This window comes from Equus przewalskii, chromosome 6 (assembly GCF_037783145.1).
Source record: "Equus przewalskii isolate Varuska chromosome 6, EquPr2, whole genome shotgun sequence".
Lineage (NCBI taxonomy): Eukaryota > Metazoa > Chordata > Mammalia > Perissodactyla > Equidae > Equus > Equus przewalskii.
This window is the reverse complement of record NC_091836.1, coordinates 79,180,878-79,198,999: the sequence shown is the minus strand read 5'-3', so window position 1 is coordinate 79,198,999 and position 18,122 is coordinate 79,180,878. Positions and strand designations below refer to the sequence as shown.

The following is an 18,122-nucleotide window of genomic DNA, read 5'->3' as shown; positions in this document are numbered from 1 at the left end:
CAACATGGCTTGATAAGTGGTGCATAGGTACACACCCCGGATCCGAACCCGTGAACCCCAGGCCACCGAAGCAGAGTGTGCGAACCTAAGCACTGCACCACCGGGCCAGCCCCATTGTCAACTTTTTTTAAAAATAAGAAACTGAGAATAGGCTGTTTGTGTAATAGACTTCTTTACTGAGCCTTTTAAGATCGCATCTATAGGCATATACAAAATGTCTAATAGTTTCAGTTTCACATGTTTTTATCCTAAAATTGATTTTTTTTTAATTTCTGCTGCCGTGAAAGTTTTACAACTGTTCCTTTTTTGTATATCATGTTGAGGTAACATCCTCAGATTTCACAAGGTAAAATAAAGTTTAAAATGAATGAGTTTGACTGCTGCTTCCCCGAACGAGGGATTAAGACTCTAAAGACAACTTCTGCCGCAGAAAACAGTTGTAAAGTTGGACATGCAGAAAGAATACTTCTCAACAGATGGTATTGGGATAACTGAGTATCTGTATGGAAAAGTATGAACCTTGACCCTTATATTATTCATGAAAATTTATTTCAAATGGATCATAGACCTAAATGGCTAAAGGAAGTTCTTCAAACAGAAAATAAATGATAAAAGAAGGAATCTTGGAATATCAGGAAGGAAAAAACACAACAGAAAGTAAAGTATAGGTACATAGAATAGACTTTTCTTCTCCTGTTGAGCTTTCTAAATTATGGTTGATAGTTGAAGCAAAAATTATAACATTGTTTGTTGTAGTTCCCAATACATGTGGAGGAAACAGTTAAGACAATTACATTATAAATGGGGGAGCATAAAGGGACGTGAGGGGAAACAAGATTTCCACACTTCATTGACACTGGTAAAATGTCAACACCAGTGGACTGTGATAAGATATATAACGTAATACCTAGAACACCCACAAAAAGCACTGTATTACGGGAGACACTCAAAAACACTACAGATAAATCAAAAGGGAATTCTAAAAAAAGTTCAGGTAATCCACAGAAGGCAGGAAAAAGAAAAAGAGAAAAATAGAACAAACTGAAGACAAAAATTAAAATGACAGACTTATTGGGGCTGGCCCAGTGGTGTAGTGGTTAAGTTCATGTGCTCCGCTTCAGTGGCCCAGGGTTCGTGGGTTCAGATCCCCAGCACACACCGCTCATCAAGCCATGCTGTAGCAGTGTCCCACATAGAAAATAGAGGAAGACTGGCACAGATGTCAGCTCAGGGACAATCTTCCTCAAGCAAAAGTAAATAAATAAATAAAATGACAGACTTAAGCCCCAACATATCAATAATTACACTAAATAGAAATGGTCTAAATATATTATGACCTAACTGTATGCTGTTTATAAGAAGCTCACTTCAAATACAAAAGTATTGTTTATAGAACTTTCATATATAATAGCCAAAAACTAGAGGAGGGGAGGGGACAAAATGTCCTGCAATATGAATAGCTAAACAAACTGTGGTACATTTGCACCATGGAATAATACTCAGCAATAAAAAGGAGCAATCTGTTGATACATGCAACAACTTGAATGGATCTCAAGAGCATTATGTTGAGTGAAAAAAAGGCAATCTCAAATGGTCACATACTATATGATTCCATTTATATAACATTCTCAAAATGACAAAATTAGAATAATTATTGCTTAGAGATAGTGGGGGGAAGGGAATGAGTGTGACTACAGAGTGGTAGCATGAAAAGCAAAGCACATGTCCATCAACTGGTGGACAGATGGACGAATTATGGTGTATCCATACAATGGAGTACTACTCAGCAAGCAAAACAAATGAAATATTAATATACACAACAACATGAACAAATCTTAAAATCATGATCAGTGAAAAAAGCTAGGTAAATCTCATCACAAGGAGAAATTGTTTTTTCTTTTTATTGTGTCTATATGAGATGATAGATGTAACAAAACCTATTGTAGTAATCATTTCATAGTATATAAATCAAACCATCATGCTGTACACCTTAAACTTATACAGTGATATATGTCAATTATTTCTCAATAAAACTGGGGGGGAAAGCCATATAAAAAAGATTACACACTATATGATTTTATTTATAGGAAATTCTACAAAAGGTGAAATCATAGTGACCCAAAACAAATCAGTGGTTACCTGGGACCAGTAGTCAGGAGGGGATCGACTGTGAAGGGGCGTGAGCGAACTTTTTAGGATGAGGGAACTGTTCTGAATCCTGATGGTGGTGATTACACAAATGTAAACAATGACCAAAACTGCTCAACCCGTATGCCTAAAATAGGGACATTTTATTATATGTAAGTTGTATTTCAGTGAACCTGAAAAAAAAATTAATTACTAAGTCCAACATCTCAGTAAACTCGAGTTCCAGAAAAAGAAAGCAGCAGCTGCCTAGTTTCTCCAGAGAAAACTTTGTCTCTCTGGTGCCCAGAGAGCACTCAGAAGCCTGGCTGCCTGCTTTCTGAAAGCAGGGCAGGAAACGGTCCAGGGAGATCCCAGTGAAGTGTACAGATTTTTACTTTGTCCGTCTATTTTCAGTTTCAAGCCTCATCACTAACCCAGTTGTGCCTGGTGTTCCCAAGTCCAGAGCTTATCAAGTTTTGCTTTTTTCAGAAAACAAATCTCTAATCTCCTGTTTGCAAGAAGGTAATCACATGACTACCTGGGGTAGGAAAGGACCCTGGTGGTCTCATCTCTGCCTCCATAGGCTAACAACTGGTCCTCGTTTTTAGCCTCCTTTTCTCCCCAGTGTATGTTACTCAGCACTCGGGCCTCTGAGTCCTGAGGCTCTGCGGGTTTACCGGGCAGACTGTTACCTTCTCAAATCATTTTCATCCTGCGGGCATCCCAGTGTAGCTTCTCATCTTCTGCCATTTACTGCTGTTCTGCTTTCTAGTTTCTATCTTTCAAAAACTTACTGAATTTTCTTGGCCTGCTACTGTCTCCCCTCCCATTCTTCCTACCTCCTTTCGAGTTTTTCACCTTTTAAAAATTCCTTTCCTTTAATTGAGGTAGAATTGCAGCAGGCTGAGTTAGTATGGCTGAACTTGTCTTAAGTTAAATGCAGTATTAAATTTGTTAAATATCTGTGTTCAACTTGCAAAATTCTGCATACCTAAACATTAGAGTCAGCAAAAGAGTCCACTCGTAATCAGTAAGAAATGGAAGGTTCTCATATAAGACTGTCCTAGCAGGTGGGAACACCATTGTGTCCCAAGGATAATAATAATTACTTGGAATGTAATGCTTCTATCTTACTGTTGGAGGTGGGGTGTGGTGAGTGGGAGTCTGAGTAGTCTAGAATGTTGGAAAGGAGCCTGTATTCTGTGAGTACCTCGTAAGTGGTGTAAACAAAGAAATTTAACATAAAATAAAATGAAGTATAAATTACATTCTTGTTATCTTTAGAGTACATTACAACAGATGCTAAACTATGTAATGTTAGTTATATAAAGCAGCTTGGAGTGTATGTCTAATTTCTGGTAGCTGTTTTTATTTTAAATAAGGAGCTTAAAATTCAAATATTCTATATAAACCAATTAGTTCTGAAATTGAAAACAGAAGTTGACTCTTAATGAAAACTCAATTATTTGTAGGTGAATGCTTCACAAACTATAGAAAATAATGTTGTTTGGGGTCTAAAGACCCCTTTAGTATGATTTCAAATCTAGCTGTACCATATTAAAATTTTTTTAATTAAAATACAAATTTTTTAAAATTTGCCTGAACCCTCCTTTTTCTTACTACCCTCATGTATAATAACCTGAGTGCAGACAAGTCATGGCAAAGCGAGCATATGACCTTAATTGCAGTATTTAAAGGATGCTTGGCTATGATAGGTATCAGCTTTGGTGAAGCAAATTATTTTGTGCTGAAACGGGAATGTTTATTCATTCAAAAACAGAAGACTATAGTTAACAAATAGTGCTTCTGACTCTTGCTGGCTTAATTATAAGGTAGAGTTTCATCATCTCTTACATGCTGGTTTTAGGCATTAGAAAATGCCTTCTTTGAATACCTTTCAAGTGAACACGAGTGCTGTACATGACTCTGACTTTTGCCAGACAGTTCGGATTAGTGCTGTCCTCAGTCTCTCGGGGGCACGAAACAGAGCCAGGCCCAACAATATTAAAAAAGTAAGTGCAAAATTATGTGGCAGCAATCGAAACTTTCCCCAGGTGGGATGTGTTTGCTGCTTGTTAACCATTTCTAACATGCTGAGTGCCAAGGGCAGTCCGTGGAAATATGCCTAGACTTGCCCATTAGTGCTAATAGAGTTACAAAGAAAACAGATGAAGCACTGATCCTAAATTAGAACTGCCTCATCATATAAAAAGCCATTGTTTATGCCAGTATATCCAGGTGTCAGATGAATTATAAATGCTAGATCACTCTTTCATAATAGCAACATCTGGCAGATTTTTTGTTGCTTCTAAAAGAAATTGGCTTAGTTCAAATGATATCATTACAGGATGCTTCCTTTTCTTGAAATAGTTGAACCAAATTCAAAAGGAAAATACATCCAAAATACAAAAATGAAGTTTACCTAAAATTTCTTTTTAAAATATAGTGCTAAGGGGGAAAATACATATGATGTGAACGAAAACATGAAATACGAGAAAGCATCTCCTTTATTTCAGCAATAGAGTAAATCTGAGTGCATCTTAGAACTTTTTCATTATTTCCTAGTTTGAGAAAAACAAATAACAGTTATAACTTTGCTTTTGAAGTTTATTCAGATTGTAAATTGACTCACTCTGGTCTGGCTCCGTGATGCAATTCTCCTCTCAGTTACTGTCCGCCAGCACCGTGCTAGGTCCTATTCCAAAGTGAAAAGCTATTTGCCTTCTGAAGATGTGAGCTTTCCCTGTGAGCACGTGTGCGAGGAGCTAAGCTGCCCTCACACAGGTTGGTCACTCTAAAATATATCCATTAATATTGGCAAAATAACAGCAGTCAATGGATTCATGGTATATTGAAGAGTTTCTGCTATCTGCCTGCTTCCCATTCAACCGAAAACTGCCAAAATTGACATAATCCAAGCTGTTTTAAAATCTGAGTTTGCGTATCATTTACTAATTTTTTGATGTTTAACAAATTACTTAACCTCTCTGTGCTTCAGTCTCTTTATATCTTGGAAGGATCAAAAATTTCATATAGAATGATTGACACAGTAGAAGGTACACAATTAACATTTGTTAAATCTTAACCTGTGAAATAACAAAAACTAGTAGTATTAGCTACCTATTTTTCTAAGGATGTATCTATCCATACTCACAGTATTTCAAATGTTGATAACATTCTATGTAGGGTCTTTTGTAGCTTAATATTTGTAATTCTTGAGAGCAAAATCCAATTTTAACTTACTGTATTTTATTCCCAAAATGTTGATCTTTCCTGGGATTTGAGTCATAGCTTATTTTTATGGGCCCTTAAATTTTACAAAGTACTTAATGGAATGGGCAAAGCATAAGACCCTATAAATTCATGTTTCTCCAAATTCCGTTTCAAATTCTCTTCTTATAAATAAGTGAAATTGGCAGATTTCACTCCTTGATGGAAAACAAAACTAAAATGTCTCACACAACTTAGTCTTTTAAATCTGTATATTTGTAATCTTCATCAAAATAAATACAAAATTATTTTGAACAACAGAATCCTAAAACTGTATTCACCAGCATATTTGGGGAAATGCTCATTTAGAATTAATTTATAGGCTGAGATGCCTGTCATTTCCAATTCTACATAACGTAGCAAGGCTAAATTTATTTGAAGCAGATTTGTCTTTAGGCCCAAAAATCTTGTGGCCAGAAATAAAGAAAACTAAAGAAATCAAAAGCTGTTCTTTGAAAAGATCAATAAAACTGATCAACCTGTAGCCAGACTGATCAAAGAAAGAAGACAGAAATGACTAAAACTAGAAATGGAAAAGATGACATCACTACAGATTCTACAGATGTTGAAAGGACCATAGGGAATATTATGAACAGTTTTGCACTAATAAAATCAATAATGTCAATGAAATGGACAAGCTCTTTGAAAGACACAACCTACCCACTCACTCAAGGAGAAATACATAACTTGCATAGGCGTATGTCTATTAAGGAAATTGAAATTGTAGTTAAAATCTTTCCATGCTGAAAACTTCAGACCCAGGTGGCTTCACTGGCAAATTCTACCAAGTATTTAAGGAAGAAATAATAGCAATTCTACAAAAACTCTTCCAGGAAATTGAAGTAAAGGGAATACTTCCCAGCTCAGTCTCTGAGGCCAGCCTCACCCTGGTCTGAGGAAGACAGTAAAATAAAACTATAGACCAGAATCCCTGATGATCATAGATTCAAATTTTCTAAACAAAATTTTGTGAATCAAATCCAATAATATATTTAAAAGATAATATACCATGGTCAAGTGGGGTTTATCCAAGAATGCACAGTGTCACATTCAAAATCAAAGTAATTCACCATATGAAGAAACCAGAAAAGGAAAACCATATGGTCATCTCAATAGATGCAGAAAAAGCATTTGACAAAATATAATATCCATTCCTTGTAAAAATTCTCAGGAAACCAAGAATAGAAGGGAACTTCCTCAAACTATAGATAGTATCTATTTTTTTGAAAACCTACAGTGGGGCCAGCCTGGTGGTATAGTGGTTAAGTTCGCAGGCTCTGCTTCAGTGGCCTGGGGTTCGTGGGTTCTGATCCCAGGTGTAAACCTACACACTGCTCATCAAGCCATGCTGTGGCGGTGTCCCACATACAAAATAGAGGGAGGTTAGCACAGACGTTCACTCAGAGCCAATCTTCCTCAAGCAAAAAGAGGAAGATTGGCAATAGATGTTAGCTCAGGGCCAATCTTCCTCACAAAAAAAAAAAAAAAAAAAAAACCTACAGCTAACCTCATACTTAATAGTGAAAGACTGAATGCTTTCCCCGTAAGATCAGGAACAGACATGGATGTCTGCTTCCCCACTTCTATTCAATATTGTACTAAAGGTCCTAGCCATGCAATAAGGCAAGAAAATGGTAATAATAATAAAGACATCTACCTTAGAAAGGAGGAAGTAAAACTATCTTTATTCACAAACAACATGATTATCTATGGAATCTACAAAAAGAAAAGCTACTAGAATAAGTGAGTTTAGCAAGGCTGCAGAATACATGATCAAGATGCAAAAATCAATTGTATTTCCACGTACTAGCAATGAACCATTGGAAAACTGAAATTTAAAAATGATTACCATTTATAATAGCATCAAAAAACATGAAAGAAATTTAACAAAATGTGTTAAAGACCTAGACACTGAAAACTACAAAAGATTACTGAGAGAAATTAAAGATAAATAAATCAAGTGATACCTCTCGTTCAGAGGTCAGGAGACTCAATATTTTTGAAATGTCAATCTCCCCAAATTGATCAAAAGATTCAGTGCAGTCACAATCAAACTGCAGGAGGCTATTTTGTTTAAATTGGCAAGCTCATGCTAAAATCCACATGGAAATGCAAAGGATCTAGAATAATGAAAACAACTTTGAAAAAGAACAAAATTGGAGGAGTAGCACTATCTGATTTTATTATAAAGCTATAGTAGTCAAAACAGTGTGATAATTGTTGTAAAGATAAACAAATAGGTCAGTGGAACAAAATAGAGAGTCCAGAAATAGTCCCACATATATATGACATATGGACAACTGATTTTCGACGAAGGTGCAAAAGCAATCCATAGAGAAAGGACAGTCTTTTCAACCAGTGGTATCAGACAAATGGATTTTCAGATGCAAAAAAAGTTAACTTTGATCCATACCTAGCACTAATATAAAAATTAATTCAAAAGAGATCATAGGGGCCAGCCCGGTGGCGTAGTGGTTAAGTTTGTGCATTCCACTTCAGTGGCCCAGGGTTCATACATTTGGATCCCAGGTTCAGACCTAGACCACTCATCAAGCCATGCTGTGGTGGTGACCTACATACTAAATAGAAGAAGATTGCCACAGCTGTTAGCTCAGTGCCAGTCTTCCTCAAGGGAAAAGAGGGGGATTGACAGCAGCTGTTAGCTCAGGGCCAATCTTTCCCACCAAAAAAAAAAAAAAGAACAGGATCATAGACCTAAATCTATAAAACTTACAGAAGAAAACATAGAAAGAAATCTTTATGACCTTGGGTTAGGCAAGGATATCTTAGATTCAAAACCAAAAGCATGATCTATAAAAGAACAAATTGATAAATTAGACTTTGTCAAAATTAAAAACTTCTGTTCTTCAAAAATCACTGTTAAGAAAATGAAAAGACAAATCACAGTGGGAGAAAATATTTGCAAATCTTATATCTGCTAAAGGACTAACATCCAGAGTATATAAAGGATTCTCAAAACTCAATAATAAGAAAACAACCAACCCATTTTTCTATGGGCAAAACATTTGTGCTAACTTCACCAAAGATATACAGGTGGCAAATAAGCACATGAAAAGATACTTAACATCATTCACCATTAGGAAATGCAAATTAAAATCACAGTGAAATACCACTACATACTTACTTTAGTGGCTAAAATTTTTTAAACTGACTACCCCAAGTGTTGACAAGGATGTGGAAGAGCTGGAACTCTCTAACACTGCTGGTGGGAATATAAAATTGTACCACTATTTGGAAAAGCAGTTTGGCCATTTCTTAAAAAGTTAAACATACCTACCTACCATTTGATTCAGCATGCCATTCCTAGGCAGTTAACCAAGAGAAATGAAAGCTTATTCCCATACAAAGACTTTTACATAACTGTTCATAGCAGCTTTATGTATAATAACCAAAAATCCAGAAGCAAGCCAACATCTGTCTGCAGGTGAATGAATAAACAAATTGTAGTATATCCATACAATGGAGTACTACTTAGCCATAAAAAGGAATTAACTACTCATAACCTGACAACATGGATGCTTCTCAAATAATTATGCCTAGTGAAAGAAGGCAGACAAAAAAGAGTACATATTTATGATTCCATTTACTATGTAAAGTTCATAAATACAAATTAATCTCAAATGACAAAAAGCAAATCAGTGGTGGAGGGGAGTGTGCAGGAAAAGGCAAAAGGGGCACAAGGAAACTTTGGGGAGTTTGGATGATATGTTCATTATCTTGGTTGTGGTGGTAGTTTCACGGGTGTATGGATATGTCAAAGCTTATCAAATTGTACGCTTTAAATATATGCAGCTTATTGTATGTTAATACCTCATTAAGTCCGTTAAAACAAAAAAATCAGTGGCTAACAAACCTCTAAACTCTCACTCATTCCCCATATCGTAAGTCCTTAGAGGAAATCTCCGTGGCCTGATTCCATTTCTTCTATTAAAACAATACTTAACAGACAAAGGAGGAAGCTTGTGGATTGTGCCTTTTGGAGACCACTGTGTGGTATGGCACAAGGGTCTAGGTGTCCCAGTGACAGGGAGGAAAAGAAGCCAATTAATTGGACAAACTGAGTCCCTGGAGTATAGGACTAAATAAGGAAAGTATAATTTTTCATTTTTACTGGAAATCTAAGCACCAGTGAATACAATCAGACCTTCGTTTCTCATTGTGGTACAAAGACATTTCAGAAAATTCCTTGTGTTTCTTAATGCAGATTCCAAATGTGGTTATCTAGATATTAATCAGCCCAGCGTTCAGGTCAATCTGATTTTTTTTTTCCATTGAAGAAATTCTCACATGCTTGTTGCTTAATCTGTTGCTTAAGAGTAAAAAAAAAGAAAAAAAAACAAATTGCTCAGCATCTTCTCTTCTAATTCCAATAGACCTGATTAATTAACTCCAGTTTGAGGGGAGAATTTTTTTCAACCTCAAGCAGTTAGCAACTGCGTGCGCCACTGTGGCACACAGACCCACACATACACACCCTGGTGCCCGCAAGTGCTCGCACCTTGATACTCTCTAAGCGCTGGTCCCAGTTCCAGCCGGGTGAGTGCCAGCAGACTTGGAGAAGTGTCTAACCTTTCTAACGTAATTGTAGAGTGCAGGGCTTGTGGTGAGGCCGTCTCTCAGGACAGTGGGCTGTGAAAGCGTTTTTCCACTTGTAGAGGAGCTTTGCTTCTAGTCCTAGCATATGATCTGCCTGAAATGCCTGTAAGTTCAACTTAAGGTCATGTTCATTATCATTTCCATTCCACTTTACTTCAGAAGTGGGTCTTCAAAATTATAATCCTAAACATATTAAATATCAGGATAATCAAGGAAAGATACCGATACGTATGAGGCAAGTGGTTCCTGTGGAGAACAGTCATTGAGAGAAATGTTTGTTATTCTGGGGCTTTGTTTAATAAAAGTTCTTAAAAGAATTTTTGGAACCTGTTGAGGACTGATTCAGTGGTAACGGGCCTGAACTCTCTTCCCCTGGAAACAGTGAGCCAGGGGCTGGCCTGGGGCTACCGAGGTTTAATCCGAGAGCTGCTGTTCCCGGAGCTCACCCTGCCTGAGCACAGTGCAGATTTCTCCTCCCTGAGACTCTCAGGCGGTAGGGAACCAGCTTCCATCTTCCTGGGCCTGTCTCCTTCTGGCCTACCACCCACAGTCTACGTCAGCCCCACTCCGCCATGTGCACACTGGCCCCTTGGGGTGGCGCTAGTGATTCCGGACCAGGAACTCGGACTAGAGAGCTCACAGTTCTAAAAACCTGGAATATGCCACACTACCTAGCTAGCTCTTCAGAGCCATGTCACAGTTGTCCTATGGAAAACTCTCCTGTCCTGTGGAGACCTGATGCAAGCAGGAAGCGCAGTGGCTCAGGTCAGGGAAGCAGCACCACACTGTGCAAGCCCATTGCATAAGAGTCAAACCCTTTTAATACATCTTCCTAAAATCCATTTTATTTTGAATTACTTATGAGCTAAAATTTTAGTTCAGTTAAAAAGCCAGTAAGAAAATGTTGTATGGGGGAAAAAAAAACCCTTTAATCATCACAGAAAACTAGGTTTCTAATTAGATGATAAACTTTGTTAAAATCAGTGATATTCAGATCATGACTTTAAATTCCCATTCATCTGTTGGGCAATCAACATATTACACACATGCCTGCTCACTTTGGCTGACCAACTGTGGGTCTGCATTGCCAAATTAAACATGGAGAGGAAAGCTGTCTGTTAGCCTGCCTGCAGTGTTGGTTTGAAACAGCTTTTAAGCAAGTACAATTATGATTGGAACTTATCTCAACCAAACAAAATTCTCTAACTGGTCATGAGAGATTGAGCAGTATAGAGGTGAGATTGCTAGGTGGATTGGAGGGTGTCACAAGGCCATCAGCCTGACTTCTGCCAACACAGATGGCTCCGAAGAGTCTGCATGCAGCTTCCTAAAGTATGCTGTGGCTCAGTGACCAGTCCAAGCTCTGCCTTGCTCCCTCCCTCCCGTATCATTCCCTCATCCTTATTTCTGTGTCCAGTGGCCTCACTGCCTAAGTTACTGATGAAAAATTGAGGTTCAAAGGCATAAGCTCCTCGCCCTCCGCTTGGCAATTGAACGTGTCTTTCTTTTTATCTGCTCTTCTAGCCCTCCTCATTTCCAGCTGTTCCCTATTTCTGGGCCCTTAACCCTGTTCATTCTTGCTTTCCTAGGGCCTTATTCTCTTAGTTATCAGCTCTGTCTCCACAATTCGTTCTCTCCCTATTGGCTCCTTCTGCACATTGCTTTCAGACAGGCACACATTTCTTTTGTCCAGAAAACTCTTGCTGTCCTCTTAAACCACCACTTTCTCTTCTCATTCCTTTCACTGCCAAACTTCTGTAAGTACAGCTTTTCTTGTTGTATTACACACTATTACACCAAAAGTACCTGAAAAGCAAGAACTATAACGTATGTTGATTTATATCTGTCAAGTGCCCAGCACAGTATGAGGTTATGAATGAGGCACAGACCTTGGAGCCTAACAAGCCAGAGTTCAAATTTGGGCTCACTAGTGACTGCTGGATGACCTTGGGTAAATGGCTCAATCTTGCTCATCCTCAGCTTCCTCATTTGTAAAGTGAGGATAATAATGCCTATCTTCAGAGGATCTGAGTAGATATTTTTCCAAAGAAGACATACAAATGGCCAGTACGTACATGAAAAGGTGCTCGATATCTTTGATCGTCAGGGAAATGCAAATCAACCACAATGAGATGTCACTTCATACCTGTTAGAATGGCTGTTACCAAAGTGACGAGAAGCAACGAGTGTCGCCAAGAATGTGGAGAAAAGGGAATCTTTGGGCACTGTTGGTGGGAGTATAAATTGGCGGAGCCACTATGGAGGAGGTTCCTCAAAAAGTTAAAAATAGAACAGCCATATAATCTAGCAGTCCCATTTCTCAGTTTATATCAGAGAGAATGAAATGACTATCTCTAAAGAAATAGCTGTACTCTCATGTTCCTTGTAGCATTATTCACAATAGCCAAGATATGGAAACAATCTCAGTGTCCAGCGATGGATGCATGGATAAAGAAAATGTTATATGTATAAACAATAGAATATTATTCAGCCATGAGAAAAAAGGGAAATCCTGGCATTTGTGACAATATGGATGGACCTCAAGGGCATTATGTTAAGTGAAATGTCAGAGAAAGATATATACTATATGATCTTACTTATTTGTGGAATCTAAAGAAGCCAAACTCATAGAAACAGAGAGTAGAATGGTGGTTGCCGGGGGTTGGGGAGTGAGGGGAAGGAGGAGATGTTGATCAGGGATACAAACTTTCAGTTATAAGAAGACTAAGTTCTGGGCATCCAGTGTACAGCGTGGCGACTACAGTTAACAAAACTGTATTATATACTTGAAAGTTGCTAAGAGAGTAGATCTGAAATATGCTACCACAAAAAAATTATGTGACGTAATGGAGGTGTAACTAACCCTATGGTCATAATCATTTCACGATAGATACATGTATCAGATCATTATGTTTGTACACCTTAAACTTACACAATATTATGTCAGTTATAGCTCAATAAAGCTGGGAAAAAATAATACCTATCTTGCAATGTTGCCATGGAGATTAAATGAGATGATGTTTGTAAAAACCCCTAGCATGGTATCTGGTGCCTAGTGGGTGCTCAGGAAGGCTCATTCCCTTCCCACCTCCACCCATGGTAAGAATTCAATTGATTGAGTGACCAGATGGTCTCCTGCATATTTCAGGTCACCATTCGGTGGCATGGCATCCACTTTTTGTTCGGTTTGATTCTTACTCTTTTCTTTGCCTTGTGTGTTTCAGGTTCATACCCAGTATCCAACTGAGTTTGAATTCAATCTCTATTACTTAAAGTTCTTGGCTTTCCACTATGTATCTAATCGTTTTAAAACGTTTCTTCTGGATTCAGACTATGAAAGATTAGAGCACGGTACGTGTTTGCATGCCCTTGTCCCATCTTTTTTGTTAATTTTGTGTGATTTTAATTAAAAGTTCTAATAATGTAATTACCCCCAAGTACGGCAAGGCCATTTTAGGGTTTTACCCTGAACTATGAAAGTAGAGTGGGTATGAACGAGCCCCAGATTCTGAGATTATGTGCTATGTTAACTTTGGCACTGCAAGTGGTCATCCTTGCAGCACTTCTGCTCACTATTTTAGTATCTTGTATCACTGTTCTAGGAGAACGGCTTTTCCATCCTGATACGCTCTGGTGGGAAAGGTTCCTGCCTTTGGAGGCAGTTTGAACAGCAGTTAAGGCCATAGGCTCTGGAGCAAACAGACGAGGGTTAAACCCCAGCGCTGCCAGTTCCCAGCTGAGCACTGTGGACGAGTGAGGCGCCTCTCGGAGCGTCCTCAGTCTCTTCATCTTTAAAACGAGGACAGCAATAGCACCCGCCCCTTTGGGCGTGCTGCTCACATTAGGAAGTATTTGGAAATTTCACAGCATGGTTGCTAGCACATAGTAAGCATTCAGTGAATTTTAGACATCACTATCATTATTGTAACTTTTAATAACAGTAATAGTTGTAAAGAGTAGATTCCAAAAGTCAGTCAGCCCCTGTGAAAACATTCCCTAAGAGAGTTTTATATTCTTCTTTTGTTGTTGTTTAGGGAGAGAGAAGGGAGGATACACATGACTATTCTTGTTAAGAAGTTAAGCTGATTTTTAAAAATCAGCTCTTTTCAGATTATTATATGGACCTGAATATTAGTGGCTGAAAATATCTACTGATGTTCTCAGTTTAAAATATGAAATCGGAAAATACTGCTTTCTGGTGCATGCTATTAAAATTGTCTAGTATGATATTTCATACTTTCGGTAAGGGAGACAGCACTGGTGAGACTTCTTCCCATCCTGTTTATACTTCCAGATCTTTGTTGACTCATAAAATTGTCATTCCACACATCATAATCAGAAACCTTAATTTCTTAAGCCCCGTGTGTAGGGAAGGCATTAAGTAGAGCTGGTCACGTTGGGCACTGGCGTCACTTGGAGGACTTTTAAAATGACTAATATCTGGGGCCCATCCTCAGAGATTGATTTAATTGGTCTGAAGTAACACCTAGGCTTTGGGATGTTTGAAAGCCCTTGGTTTTCCTAATGTGTAGCCGAGGTTGAGAACTGGTACGCTGGACCTCTGCAGTTAAAACGTAGAGAAGAAAACATTATTTAGTCTTGGAGGGGCCCTCGTATTATAGGATTTTGTGAAGCCTTGGGCTTGAGACAGTTTTTTCTGATAAACTTGTAAAAGTCTTGTTGACTTTTGGCCGTGTCACTTCATTCAAAGCAAGACAGCACTGTTAGGACAGGCACCCTTCCTGGCCTTTTAAAGAAGTGCCTCCTGCCTCACCTAAGCACCTCCTCCTCTCTGTGAGTGGAAGTAGGCTCATGTGAGTAACAGACTGACTGTTTGAAAGGTGCAAAGATAGCGTGCGGAAATCCCTGAAGTGCCCCCTACATTCCTCTCTTGTTTTAAGTCACCCAAGGATACAGACCGCACCCTTCTGCCATCCAGAGTCTCCATGACTGTCATTTGTGGTATATATAAACTACTAAACAAGAAAACACTTTAAATGGCTTCATAATAAACAGCCAGTGACTTAAAAAAGAAACATAAAATTATGTTTTTAACTGAGTTTCATCAAATCAACACTAAGTCCTAACATTTTCTCTTGGAAAATGTGTAGAGTGTCTCCTGGCCTGGACCTCTGTGAATCTAGATATAGATGTTGGCTGGGGATTGGAAGAGTCGTGACGGACTAGCATGCTTGGGAAAAACGTATCAGATCTTTTCCTTCCATTTGGATTTGTTTCCATATAGCTCTGACATTCATTCCTATCTTTAGCTCTGCCTTTATTTTCTAAGGTTTCTGTACATACATTCCTGTTTCTGAAGCCATAAGAAATATTCCACTTTTTGGGGGGCCAGCCCCGTGGCCAAGTGGTTAAGTTTGCATGCTCCTCTTCAGTGGCCCAGGGTTTCGCCAGTTCAGATCCTGGGTGCCAACATGGCACCACTCATCGGGCCACACTGAGATGGTGTACCACTTGCCACAACTAGAAGGACCCACAATTAGAATGTATAACTATGTACTGGGGCGGGGGGAAGGGGTTAGGGAGAAAAAGGAAAAAAAAAAAAAGATTGGCAGCAGTTGTTAGCTCAGGTGCCAATCTTTAAAAAGAAAGAAATATTCCACTTTTCATCTGCTGTATGCATCATACTTTTAGGCAAACTGTTGATTTATTTGACTTTTGTTGAATTTTTTGGATTTACAGGAACTTTATTTGATGATAAAGGAGACAAGCATGCCAAAAAAGGGATTTGCATTTGGGAGTGTATTGATAGAATGCACAAGAGGAGTCCCATTTTCTTTAATTATTTGTATTCACCAGTGGAAATAGAGGTACAGTAATGAAGCATTTATATTTCATTCTCTGAATATTTTGTGTTAAAATTGTCCTTACTTTGGGTGTGTATAAGCTATTTAAGCTTTTTATAAATATTTGACTAGGTTTCATACTAGAAGCTATTTAAAAGTTTGATACCCTATGGGTTTGGGTTATGATGGGTTAAGACTGTTCACCAAATTCTTGACCACAAAAGTTAGGAGCTGGTCCCCAAAACCTAGAAAGGATAACTTCAAGAAAATCAAAGCAGGCCAACTTTCCCTAGGAGGAAAGAACAAACAAAACCTGAAACCTGAGCAGGTCATCTAAGCTGAAAAATCTAAAATACTTTAGGAAAGATTTCCCTAAGTCCATTTGTACGAAAGCCATGGAAGAGCTCCATGGGAAGCGAGGATGTTTGGAGCCCAGCCCAAGAAGGGTAGCATCTCAGGGGCAGCCATGCTCTGCCACGTCTACATGGAATAGGCTGGGATGGAATAGACTGGTTTGATGAGCAGTTCCACCTGACTTAGGGGCGAGAAGGCCTCTGGCCTTTCTCCAGCTGCACCCTCCTCGTGAGGTGAGGAGTCCAGGAAACAAAGCTGACATGTTTGGCTGCCCTTCCTGCTTCTAAACCTTGCCCTGCTACCTCAGAATTCCTTGCCCAGGTTCAAGTTACCCACCAGACTTCTTCACGTCTGTTTCCCAAGCCAGTGCCTGTATCCCTAGGTCCAAAGGGTGGCTAAGAGGTAACTGTTTGGAAGGAAGTGGACAGAGTTTAGCTGCGTGGACTGTGGTGTATACGCACAGCCCATAAAAGACCCTCAGAATGTAGGACAGAGCCAGGTGGGAGGAGCAGTGAGTTAGGCAAGGGCTGGGAGCTGGCACTAGCTTGCCCAGTCCTGCTACTTTCTGGTGTAGAATCCAGGGGGTCCAAGAATTCTCAGTTTGAGCCTGGCCTTCCAGGTCATTAGGAAGTTATATTTGTCCAGGTAGTAAGATAGAACGTGTTTAATAGTTCACCTTGATATATAGTGTTTAAACATTTAGCCATATGGTATTTTAACCTTCATTCATACTCTTGCCCCTGCAAATGTTAGGGGCTGGCTTGCCCATAAGCTTGGGGCACTCTGGGGTCAAGATGAAGCAACATTTCAGAATTTTCTTTAAACAGGCTCTGAAACCCAGTGTAAATGTCTCCAGCCTCAAGAAGTGGGATTACTACATAGAGGAGACCCTTTCCACAGGGCCTTCATATGACTGGATGATGCTGAGCCCCAAGCACTTCTCCTCTGAGGACTCTGAACTGGCCGGAGGAGCTGGGCCCCGGAGCCAGAGGAAAACAGTGTGGCCGTGCTATGATGATGTCCGCTGTGCTCAGCCCGATGCTCTCACCAGCCTCTTCAGTGTAAGTGAGCCGTGTGCAGACACGCACCGGGGGCACCGTGGCCCTGGAGGCACGTGAGGCCTCAGGAACCAGGCTAAGTTAACCAGTCACAAACTTCTGGACGTGGCTCTTCTTCCTCTGGGCTGGCATTATAGCTAGCACTCCAGGAGTATGAGGAAACCACATTTGCTCCCCAGCATCAGTGGGGAAGAGTCACAATAAAAATGAGTTTTCCAGCATTACAAGGAAGTAATCGAGCAAATGGAGCAATTTGCAGCTTCCCCGCTGTGCAGCTGCCCAGGCAGCCTGAGTCAGGCCTGGGTATGGCTTTCGTGGGTGCTTTACTTCCTCTGGTCAGAAGTGTGGGTAGCTGAGGGCCTGATGGGAGTACTGCCAACCATCTCCCATCAAGGAATATTCTGGAATGCAGCCATCCTGGCAGGAGCCACCCTGATGAGAGCAGCAGCCTTGCAGAAAGGGTTTGAGCCCTGATATGGGCCAAACAGTTCCTGAAGAGTCCTCCGTCTGGTTTTCTGACCAGGAGGAGTATGCTTCAGTGAGAACACTGTGCAGGGGCGGCCGCTCTCATCTCAGCTTCCCTGTCCGAAGGAATTTGGGCATTCCTTAGGCATTTCTTCGTTCATTCTTTCCACATCTGGTTTGAATCATGAGGTGAGGGGTTCCTCTGTCAAGGACGGACTTCTCCTCTAGCTGGCACCAGCCCAGTGCTCGACCTTTTGCTGTGGCCATCAGATTTCCTATGGGCCGGCCAAGAGTGAAGGTGTTTGGGATACATATTTCATCTTTCTGTGTAAGCCATTCTGTACAAAAAGCCCTGGTTACAGATCCCCATAAATCATCTTTGCCACAGTGCATCACACCAGCTGGCGCTCCCCCACTATTCCTGGCT

At 39.7% G+C, this 18,122-nt stretch overlaps 1 protein-coding gene across 8 annotated transcripts in view; it reads left to right on the top strand.

The window, feature by feature from the left end:
* The window catches only part of SBF2 (SET binding factor 2), a 473,818-nt gene that overhangs the window by 446,911 nt on the left and 8,785 nt on the right, over positions 1-18,122 (top strand). For all 8 annotated transcript variants that reach the window (XM_070626327.1, XM_070626330.1, XM_070626325.1 and 5 more), the window contains 3 exons: positions 13,239-13,365; positions 15,715-15,842; positions 17,000-17,233. In XM_070626327.1, the coding sequence (XP_070482428.1) occupies positions 13,239-13,365; positions 15,715-15,842; positions 17,000-17,233 (489 nt within the window). The remainder of the gene's footprint in view (positions 1-13,238; positions 13,366-15,714; positions 15,843-16,999; positions 17,234-18,122) is intronic.